This window comes from Erythrolamprus reginae, chromosome 5, assembly GCF_031021105.1.
Source record: "Erythrolamprus reginae isolate rEryReg1 chromosome 5, rEryReg1.hap1, whole genome shotgun sequence".
NCBI classification, from domain to species: domain Eukaryota; kingdom Metazoa; phylum Chordata; class Lepidosauria; order Squamata; family Dipsadidae; genus Erythrolamprus; species Erythrolamprus reginae.
Genome location: NC_091954.1, coordinates 32448603 through 32460632, shown reverse-complemented (window position 1 = coordinate 32460632; position 12030 = coordinate 32448603). Strand labels below are relative to the sequence as shown.

Here is a 12030-nt window from a genome sequence, read left to right as displayed (position 1 = left end):
CCTCTATGAGAACCAAAAATCAGCTGGCTGGAACACACATGCACATTGGAGCTCAGCTAGGGCAATGGCTCGTGTGCCAGCAGATATGGTTCCGCGTGCCTCCTGTGGCACCCATGCCATAGGTTCGCCATCACTGCTATATACTATATACATACTAATTATAGTATGAATATAATTCTACAGTACAAATCTAAACTAACTTGCCTAATCTCCAGTCTCTTGTAGAATTATATAACAGATGGAAGATTAAACAAGTTAGGTTAGCCTTGTAGCTAAGAAGGACAGAATTAAAACCCCAAATAAATCATTCGTAAACCACATATGATAATTGCGAAGACTAACTCAGAAGCTTAATCCACACTTACTGATGCCATCACACGTGTTTCAGGGGGGAAGGTTTTGAAAATGTGACATGCTTTTAAATCAATGGGATCTCGAAGATAAAAAGCTTGGACTGCTGCCGACACTAATGCAGGACATTGCCTTAGAACTACTGCAATGCCTACTGGAAGGTAACAGTGAGCTCGATGAAGACAGGTTTGGATCTTCTCAGGATACCTACAGCACAAAATTGCAAAAAATAAAAAATAAAATCATGACATAATCCTGGTAGAAGCAACTCTTCCTGTAGGTTAGACTATAAAGGGAAGAACTGGATTTGTTTGTTTTTATTTCAATAAAATGTTGCATGATGTTACTTCCCAATATATGAACAAGAATAACCACTACAGTGGTACCTCAAGATATGAACCCCTCGTCTTACGAACAACTCGTGATACGAACCCGGGTTCAGAAAAATTTTGCCTCTTCTTACGAACTTTTTTCGAGTTACGAACCGGCGTTCGGAGACTGCTGGGAAGCCGCGCGGCTGTTTTAAAAGGTGACAGCCGGGCAGCGGGGCTTCCCAGCAGCCTCCCGAACGCCGGTTCGTAACTGGAAAAAAGTTCGTAAGAAGAGGCAAAATTTTTCTGAACCCCGGGTTCGGTTCGGGAGGTTGCTGGGAAGCCCCCCAGCCCGGCTGTCACCTTTTAAAACAGCAGCGCAGCTTCCCAGCTGTCTCCGAACGCCGAACGCGGAAGTTCAGGTTTGGCGTTCGGCTTCGGGAGACAGCTGGGAAGCCACGCGGCTGTTTTCAAAGGTCACAGCCGGGCTGGGGGGCTTCCCAGCACCCCCCTGAACCCCGAACTTTTGCCAAACTTCCGGGTTCGGGGTTCGGGGGGGTGCTGGGAAGCCCCCCAGCCCGGCTGTGACCTTTTAAAACAGCCGTGCGGCTTCCCAGCTATCTCCGAACGCCGAATGCGGAAGTTCGGGTTTGGCGTTCGGCTTCGGGAGACAGCTGGGAAGCCGTGCGGCTGTTTTAAAAAGTGACAGCCGCGCTGGGGGGCTTCCCAGCACCCCCCGAACTTTTGCCGAACTTCCGGGTTCGGGAGGTTGCTGGGAAGCCCCCCAGGCTGGCTGTCACCTTTTAAAACAGCCGCGCGGCTTCCCAGCTGTCTCCGAACGCCGAACGCGGAAGTTCAGGTTTGGCGTTCGGCTTCAGGAGACAGCTGGGAAGCCACGCGGCTGTTTTCAAAGGTCACAGTCGGGCTGGGGGGCTTCCCAGCACCCCCCCGAACTTTTGCCGAACTTCCGGGTTCGGGGTTCGGGAGGTTGCTGGGAAGCCCCCCAGGCCGGCTGTCACCTTTTAAAACAGCCGCGCGGCTTCCCAGCTGTCTCCGAACGCCGAACGCGGAAGTTCAGGTTTGGCGTTCGGCTTCGGGAGACAGCTGGGAAGCCACGCGGCTGTTTTCAAAGGTCATAGTCGGGCTGGGGGGCTTCCCAGCACCCCCCCGAACCCTGAACTTTTGCTGAACTTCCGGGTTCTTGAGGTTGCTGGGAAGCCCCCCAGGCCGGCTGTCACCTTTTAAAACAGCCGTGCGGCTTCCCAGCAGTCGCTGAACGCCGAACGCGGAAGTTCGGGTTTGGCGTTCGGCTTTGGGAAGCTGCGGAAGCCGCGCGGCTGTTTTAAAAGGTGACAGCCGGCCTGGGGGGCTTCCCAGCAACCTCCCGAACCCCGAACTTTTGCCGAACTTCCGGGTTCAGGAGGTTGCTGGGAAGCGCTCCAGGCTGGCTGTCACCTTTTAAAACAGCCGCGCGGCTTCCCAGCAGTCGCCGAACGCCGTTTTTTTGCAGGGGTTTTTTTTGGTTGCACGGATTAATTGACTTTACATTGTTTCCTATGGGAAACAATGTTTCATCTTACGAACCTTTCGTCTTACGAACCTCCCCCTGGAACCAATTAGGTTCGTAAGACGAGGTATGACTGTATAAATAAATGTGTATGAAGCAGCATATTAGGCAGGGATGAAATGCTACTGGTTCGGGCCAGTTTGCCTGAACTGGTAGTACAAAAAGTTACTGGTTCACAGAACCAGTAGTAAAAAATAATTAAAAAGTATATTCAAAAAAGTTCTGGTGATGGCGCATCACACAGCTGATTTTTGGAACTTTTTACCCCTAATAAAGCCTTCTAGGCCAAAAATGGGGGGGGGGGAGTTGTAAGCCAAAAACGGGGATGGTAGTGGTGGTGAAAGAAAGAAAAAGAAAGAAACAAAAGGGAGGGAGGGCTACAAACTGGGCACTAAATGCAGCTTCAGAGAATAATCCAAGGCTGGAAGGGACATGGAAGTCATCTAGCCCAACCCTGCTCCCGCAGGTGATTGTGTCTTTTCATCACTCAGTTACATGACTACATAGCCACCTCCAATGTTCCCTCTAATTTTTTTTCGGTGTGGGCGGAAAAGTATAGTGTCTGAGCGGCACATTTTCATGCCTCAGCACCTGATTGTTTTTCACTGAAGACAACTTGTTGCGTAATTATTTGTGGCTTGGTGGTGGGGCAGAATAAGGTCTCTTCCCACTATGTTATTCTGTTATTCTGGTTGCCTAATTATTGATATCACTAGCATACAAAGATTCCAACTGAAATTAGCATGATCAATAATTTAAAGAACAGAAATAGGCAAACTTAGATCAGCCAATGTGCAAGGGAAGAAACCATGTAAAGCTTGTTTATATCTTATTTGTTAACCAAATTAAATTATGAGTGGAAATAATAGATTTATATGATATATTTGCTTTCAACTAGTATATTATGTTCACAGAATAGTTTTTATTTCCTGCATATTTTCATTTTTGTGCCTACTACTTGCTCCCCTTCCTAAATATTTTTCTCAATATCTTTTTAAAAATTCCTTCTTTTATCGAAACCAAAAACCTCTAAAATATCTTTAGGTATGTAATCAAACCTGTTATCTTTATCTTCATTACAATATCATTATAACTGGGATTTCATATATTATTTCAAAACAATTGCTTAAATCAAACCTCCATATGATAAATATTTAGATTTTCCATTTAAAACATATTCCACAAGTTAAAATCAATACTATCTCAATAGATCAGTGAATAACAATTCAGGGTTACTCAATCATTAATTGTAAAATCTTTCTTCTACAAGATGATATTTATCTTGTAGAAGGAGAAATCACACTCTCAAAATATATATATATATTTATATTATATATTGAGCCGCTCCGAGTCTTCAGAGAGGGGCAGTATACAAATCTAATAAATAATAATAAATAATAATATTAATTATGTAGAACAAATGATTAATGCCAAATTTCATACTATTAGAATGAATTGAATGGATTGGAATAGATTGGAATAGAATAGATTGGAATAGAGTAAGGTAGGGCAGGGTAGGGTAGAATAAAAGAGAATAGAGATAAGAATAGAGCAGAGTAGAGTATATAGAACAATAGAATAGAATGAAGAATGAACAGAACAGAACAGAGATTGGAACAGAGATTAGGATAAAGTAGAACAAAGCAGAACAGAACAGAATAGAATAATAGAATAGAATGAAGAATGAATAGAACAGAACAGAGATTGGAATAGAGATTAGAATAGAGCAGAACAGAATAATAATAGAATGAAGAATGAATAGAACAGAACGGAACAAAGATTTGATCTTGTTTCTCTAAGATTTTAAATATCCTGTTTCAAATAACCACAGGCAACACCTATCTCCCAACTATTAGTCAATATCAATATATTTCTGCCCTAGACTTTAATTGCAATAATTCATGTTAATCAATAAAAAAGAAAGAGAGGAAAGAAAAAAGAGAGAATTTGTTAAACTTTGAGCAGGTAGGAAGAAATAAAGGAAAAGAATACAGGTGACAATTTAAAGTAAATTACAGTAAGTAAGTAAATTAGAAAAAAAATTATATTATATAAAATGAATTACAATCCTTAATGTACATTCTGAATCCTTAAACTTAAAGTTAAATTAGCACAAACTAGATTGTTTTCTAACTGCTCTATTCTAAAATAATGATTATATTATCTTAATAATAATATTATATTAAATCTTCCACTAAACAATTAATTTATAATAAGCTTTAAATATGGTAAATTGGAACTCTTATGTCTATCAATCAAAAATTTAATAAATAGAAGCAATATATATCAAGCACTATCAATGCCACCAAATGAAGCTGACTGTAGATCTGAAGGTCAGCGGTTCAAATCTCATCACCGGCTCAAGGTTGACTCAGCCTTCCATTCTTCCGAGGTGGGTAAAATGAGGACCCGGAATGTGGAGGCAATATGTTGGCTCTGTTAAAAAGTGCTATTGCTAACATGTTGTAAGCCGCCCTAAGGAGAAGGGCGGCATAAAAATTGAATAAATAAATAAACTACTAGTTTAGCTTATAATTATTAAATTATAAAATATACATGGTAAAATTATTCTAACAGATTATATAGATTCTTAATACTATAGTTGTAAATTATCATAGTTATTAGCAAATCTTAATTAGCAAATCTTAATTATTATTTGTCCATGTAAGTACTTATTGATTAAATTCACCTTATGAAATCAATTATATCAAATTGTAAAACCTTATAGATTATAAAGTAATTGTAGCATTTCCTGAGAATCTCAGTGGTCCTTCTATGGTTTCTGTAGATTTGTAGTCTCTATTTTAACCATAAAAAGTTCCTATAGGGTTGTTAAAATGTGATAATCTGAATCACAGATCTCTAACTGATGGTTTCAGTTAATTAATATAGCGTAGTTTAATTAAGATTAAAGAGATTTCATTAGTTTATCTGAGGGGAATAAATGTTGGATGAAATGTTTCACAGTAATCAAGACTGTGTTCAAAGAGAGACCTATACTCTGATTGTTGGGTGTCTCTACAGCCGCTTGATGTCACTTCCCTCCTCTCTTTCTTCTGTTGCTCTCCCCAAGTCACAAAGGAAAAAGGGAAAAAAAACCCCCCAGCAGGACAGCAAAGTGGAGGGAATTTGGAGATCAGGTTACAGTTCCTATACAACTATGCCAGGGCTCCACTCGTTCAGCACCTTCAGCTCAGTCTTTGAGTCTCCCGTTCTCTCCGTTCAAGATTGGAATAGAGCAGAGCAGAATAAAATAGAGTAGAATAGAATAGAGATAAGAATAGAGTATATAGAATAATAGAATAGAATGAAGAATGAACAGAACAGAAATTGGAATAGAGATTAGAATAGAGCAGAGCAGAATAATAGAATAGAATGAAGAATGAATCCCATTCAGTTTGCCTTCCTTTCATTTTCAATCCCACCCAGCCCTTCCCACTTTAAACGGCACACTGACTTGCCAGGATTCCCAGCACCTCCCCTTGGAGGCATTCTCATTACCTGCTCCCAAATTAACCCGTTTTTCTGGCCCGGCATGTAACAGTGAAGTCTTTCACAAACATGTTGGGCAAAGGCGCAACGCGCAACTGGCTGAAAATCAACTCTTTTTAACCTGCTCAATTGAAGCATTTTGTGAGAGTGCATATCCTTCCTCCCTCCCCATTTTTTTTGTGTGTATGGGGGGTGGGGCGCCCAATAATAACCATGTTTCCCAAATTTTCTTCTTTTCCACTGGCCAGGATTTTTAAAAAAAAACTTTGGGATGGAGGCGGGAAAGGATCACAAAAAAATAATAATAATCTTGCCTTTTTGTCCAAGAAGGATCGAGGTTCCAGGTTTTAACCCGAATTCAAGCAGCTAACTTGAACCCTTTAAGGGGGAGCAGGACTGACCCAGATTTCACCTCTTAGGAGTCAGGATCAAATTTGAGGGTTTGGTTTTCTCTTTGGCCAACTACTATCTCACACCTTTTCTCAGTGCTTCTTTTCTGCGTAGAGGAGGAGCTGCACTCTTGCAGTGATTGGTTCAGCCTGCTGCCAATCAGGTGGCCGAGCAGCGTTGCTGGCTAGGCTCTAGGTAAGAGCAGAAGCGGCCGTCCAAGTTAAGCCTCATTGCAGAGCCGCCTCACTATCTTCGTCCCCACCCTACGCATCCCGGCTGCGTGGCTTTGAAAAATTCTGCGCAGCAGTTTCCTGTTGGGTGCGCAGCCACGTGGCCACGAACTTTAGAGGGAACAGTGGCCACATCCAGCCACATGGCCCCGCCTACAGAACCGGTTGGGGAAAAAATTAGATTTCACCACTGATATCAGATATTATATATACAATTGTAACAGTATATATTTTGTTATATATATGAATATGTATATTCAGTTTCAGTCACTTACCCATTGATACGTTTATATACTGCTGCTTTAATAGATTTTGAAACCACAAAATCCTCAGAATGGCCAGAAAATAATTTTAGGATTTGGGGAATTGTAGGGTTTATACCCGGTAGTAATTTCTTTTCTTCAGAAGTCTTTGGTAATGGAATTATGCATAATTCTCCGCTGTGAAAGAATACCTGAAAATATATATAAATGTATTAAAGTTTTTTGACAGTGTCTCAAAAATTATCAAGCTCAATCTGAGTGTTGTATTGGCAGTTCTGTGTTAGCAAAAACTTCAGAAGAGAAGGATTTAAGGGTAGTGATTTCTGACAGTCTCAAAATAGGTGAATAGTGCAGGCAGGCAGTAGGGAAAACAAGTAGAATGCTTGGCTGCATAGCTAGAGGTATAACAAGCAGCAAGAGGGAGATTGCCATCCAGCTCTATAAAGCGCTAGTGAGACCACATTTGGAATACTGTGTTCAGTTCTGGAGACCTCACCTACAAAAAGATATTGATAAAATTGAACGGGTCCAAAGATGGGCTACAAATATGGTGGAAGGTCTTAAGCATAAAACTTATCAGGAAAGACTTAATGAACTCAATCTGTATAGTATGAAGGACAGAAGGGAAAGGGGGGACATGATTGAAACATTTAAATATGTTAAAGGGTTAAATAAGGTTCAGAAGGGAAGTATTTTTAATAGGAAAGTGAACACAAGAACAAGGGGGCACAATCTGAGGTTAGTTGGGAGAAAGATCAGAAGCAACGTGAGAAAATATTATTTTACTGAAAGGGTAGTAGATGCTTTGAACAAACTTCCAGAAGATATAGTTGGTAAATTCACAGTAACTAAATTTAAACATGCCTGGGTTAAACATATATCCATCCTAAGGTAAAATACAGGAAATAGTATAAGGGGTAGAGTAGATAGACGATGAGGTCTTTTTCTGTCAATCTTCTATGTTTCTATGTCCATGATTCAAAGGGTAAAATATTCCATGATCTCAGAAAAATATAATAAAGAAATTCAAAACAAGATTACAATATATATTCCTAAAAGTTTAGCTTTTTACATATTTGATACTCTTAACTCTCTCACCCGATGGATGCTGTTTTCAGGATTCAACCATTTTGGAAGGTAGTCGGCTGCTTCTATCAGAAGGAATTCACCATCATTATCATCCACTCTATTCAAATAAAGAGTATTGACTCATAATATGGAATTGGTGTGTCCTAATTTAATTGAATGCATATGGATACGATGCTCTAATGTAGTCTTTATTTACAGAAAAAATCCCCCTCTTCAAATTTTATTTCAATAAAGCATCTGCAAAGAAACTAAAATCATTGTTTATGTAATCAGCAAATAAAAATACCTAGCTAATAATTCTGGAAATTCCTTTGTAATTTCTTTTATGAGGTAAACAATAAACCATTCATCTTCAATGTTATCTCCAAACTTTGTGTAACCAGCAATATGAGCAGGTAGATTTCCTAGAAAGAACAGGAGCTATTAGATTATTTTTAAATAAAATATTTGACAGTATTTTATTTATCAATTTACAGCAACTCAAGACAGATAATAAAAGATTAAAAGCAATGAAACTTAATACCTAAACTTAAACAGCATATGCCTGGGCCTAAAACATTCAACCCATACATACACAAAGACAGAAGAATTTGATTTATATCACTTGACCAATAAAAGTACAATCAATAAAACAACACAAAACTATTCTTCTAACAATAATTATCAACAACCATTGGTGAGACATACATAATTGTTCTGCCGGCATGTTTCAACCGCCCGTAATTACAGGGTAATTAGTCCAGGAAGACACACACCACACGATAAAAGGAAAACCCAAGTTTTTATAAACAGAAAAACAGAAACAGCTCCCTTTTTAAATGTCAAAGGGATTTTCTGGTACACACAAGGCACAGGTTAAATGCAATCCAATTGCTCACCCAATAACTGGGAAATTGAGTCCAATTCTAAAGTCCAGAGAGTCCCCACACAATCTTGAACAGCAGAAAAATCACAATCTTGACGAAACAATGAAACTCCCCTCTTCCCTGTCACTCACGCTTCCTTGGTCAGAGGAGGCTTCGTCGGCAGATTCCATCGGGAGCAAAACAGGCCTGCGGCATGTGGATGTTTCCCCCACATCCACCTGCACATTCCTTGGGGCAGGAGCTGGGCCAGAGCTAACCACAACACATAATATAGCAAATTCTTGCTATTTTTAGAGAAATAACAACTCTTTGTTATTTAAGAAACACTATAAATAGATTCCCAGAGCAGTCTGACAGCTTTTAAGTACAGGTAGTCCCTGGCTGACAACCATTTGTTTAGTGACCATTCAAAATTACAATGGCACTGAAGAGAGTGGCTTATGTCAATTTTTCGCACCATTGCATCTTCCCCATGATACGGGATCAAAATTGTTCACACTTACCCTCATGGTCACATGATCAAAATTCAGATGCTTGTAAACTAGTTCATATTTATGATTGTTGTGTCCCAGGGTCATGTGATCACTTTCTGACAAGCAAAGTCAATGGGGAAGCCAGATTCACATCATGGTAACTTGATTCACTTGACAATTGACAACCATGACAACCATGGTAACTTGATTCACTTGACAATTATGGCAAGAAAGGGGAAAACTCACTTAACTGTCTCTCTTGGCAACATAATTTCCTCCCCTTCCTACTACTCTTCGTATGCTTGTCTAATTTAAGCATTTAAATCTTTTGAGGTAACTATTGGTTAGAACGCATTTTACATAATTAACAATATTTTATTTAAATCCTGTATTTGGACCTAGAGATTGGCAAGAACATAAGCAAGATAAAGCAAGGAAACAGCAGGGGTAAGAGAAAGGAATAGTATAATTTTCTCGCAATTAGAATAAACGACTGAACGAGCATGGACAATCCTTTTTGTCTGACTGTCCTTCAAAGTGTTTAGGAACATATATCATTGAAGTCACTGGAGAAAGATGATGTTTTTCCTGTTTCTCCCAATTTTTTATGCAGCCGAAATGACAGCTGTGGACAACATTACCGGAAATTGGCAATTTTGTCACCAATTTTTGGCATGTAATTTGGGGATGTTGTGGGTAGAAAAAAATGAGGGTTGGCAAACTGCTTGCGGTCCATGGTTTAATCAACTTTGGCTTTTTTTTTTAAATAAATTTTTATTGATTTTTATAAAATAGTTACATAAAACAAACATATAACAGTGCACAGTGCATGTGCCCATCACCTAACAACAAGACACCCCCCATCACCCCCACCACCCATACAAGAGGATTCAAAGATTTTGATTTGTTTATCTATAATTCCTTGGCTCTATCTTGCATTGAATATTACTAAAAGAGTGATTGCAGTTTATTTTTCACATTTACATCACAGATTCTACTCAACATATAATCTTTCACCTTATTCCATCGTACCATCAGCTTCTCCAATTTGTTCTTGTCAAAATTATTTAATCTTATTTCCATAATTTTGAAGTGTATGTGGTCCACCATGTACCAGTACCAATTTTGTAATGTCCATTTTGTGGAATCTGTCCAACCCAATACCACCACCGCCTGAGCACTTTCCAATGCTGCAGATTTAATTTCCTTGAATTCTCCTAGTTTCCTTTGTTTAATTAAAATTGCTATTTCTTTTGTAATTGTCCAGTTGATTTTTAACATTTTGTTAATTTCATTCTGTACTTCATTCCAGAATTTCTGAATTTCTGCACACTCCCAGAACATATGCATAAAGATTCCCTTTTCTTGGCACCCATGCCAACAATTACCCTTCTCTTTCCCCTGGAAGTGTGCAAGTTGTACTGGTGTATAGTACCATTTATGTAAAATTTTCCTTCTCATCTTTTAACTCTCGTATTTTTAATCTTATATATATTTTCTACTATTTCTTTCATTTCACTTTCATCTATTTGTAAATCATTTTGCCAACATCTTGTCAAACTTTTTGTTACTTCCTCTTCCACCTGCAATAGCATTCTATATATATTACCGGCTTGTGCTTTACTCTCATTAATCTTTTCTCTTATTATTTTTTCTAAACAATTTTCTTCTCGTAAAAGAGCTTCTTTATTCTCACTTTTATTTAAATATGTGCTTATTGCATTAATCTGCAGCCATTTCTGTTGACCAATCCACCATTCCAATCGAGTTCTGCTAACTCTTCCATCTTTCTCATATTTAATTGTTCAATTCTCGTTATCCCTTTGCTATTTAATACTTTAATAATTCTGCTTAAGTTAACATCATCACCTGTATTCAATACGTGTAATGTTGATAGCTTGGAATTCCTAGTTCCACATTTCCTCTGCCATTTAGACCATATTTCTAAACATGCTTTAAGAGGGTCAATTAAATTACTAATTTCTGTTCTATTCCAATTTTTAAATAATAACTCTTTATTATTTATATTATTAATTTCCTTTTCTAAATTTACCCATTTCTTTCCCCCCATAACTGTAATTCCATTAATCTTTCTATTTGAAATGCTTCTCTATATAGTACAAAGCACGCCCCCCCCCCCTTTCTCTTGTGCAAACTGCCAATGTTTTCTTATTCTAGGCTTTTTGTTTCCTTCAATCCAAAAATTTAATTTACTATCCCATTCTCTTAGTTTTGCCCCAGGGAAGATACCCGGTAGAACCTGAAATAAATACATCATTTTTGGTATTATCATCATTTTAAGGGCCCTAATCTTGGCAATTCTTCCCAACTTTTTCCCCTTCCAATTTTTTATCTGCTTCTGAATTTTTTTCCATATTAAATTATAGTTGGCGGTCACTATTTTTATTGGGTTCTTAAACAACCAAATTCCTAGATATTTCATTTTTTTACAACCTAATTTCAATCCTGATATTTTTTGTATCTCAATTTGCTCTTTGGGGCCAGTATTTAAACAGATTATCTCAGATTTCTCTATATTAACCATAAGTCCCGATTGATCTTTAAATTCCTGGAGCAATATCATTATCTTTTCATCATTTCAATTGGGGTTTCAGACATCACTATAGCATCATCTGCAAACAAATTTAATTTCAATTCGAATTTTCCTATTTGGTAACCTCTCCATTCCTTATCATTTCTAATTTTATTTGCTAAAGTCTCAATTGCCAGTACAAATAACATTGGGGATAGTGGGCAACCCTGCTTAGTTCCGTTCTGAATTTTAATCATTTCTGTTCTGTTACCATTTACTCTGATTTGAGCTATATTATCCTTATAAATTGTTTCTATAATTCTACAGAATGAATCTCCCATATTTAAATCTTTACATAATTGAAATAGGTAATCATGATTAACTTTATCAAAGGCTTTGTACACATCTAACTTTAGTATACTTAGTTTTCTTTTGGTATTGGTAGCATGGTGTATAACATTGACC

At 38.2% G+C, this 12030-nt stretch overlaps 1 protein-coding gene across 4 annotated transcripts in view; it reads right to left on the bottom strand.

The window, feature by feature from the left end:
* Positions 1-12030, bottom strand: part of ECD (ecdysoneless cell cycle regulator) — a 38211-nt gene that overhangs the window by 18690 nt on the left and 7491 nt on the right. For all 4 annotated transcript variants that reach the window (XM_070752306.1, XM_070752304.1, XM_070752307.1 and 1 more), the window contains 4 exons: positions 7980-8097; positions 7703-7790; positions 6617-6795; positions 366-558 (listed from right to left, as the gene is read on the bottom strand). In XM_070752306.1, coding sequence (XP_070608407.1) covers positions 366-558; positions 6617-6795; positions 7703-7790; positions 7980-8097 — 578 coding nt within the window. The remainder of the gene's footprint in view (positions 1-365; positions 559-6616; positions 6796-7702; positions 7791-7979; positions 8098-12030) is intronic.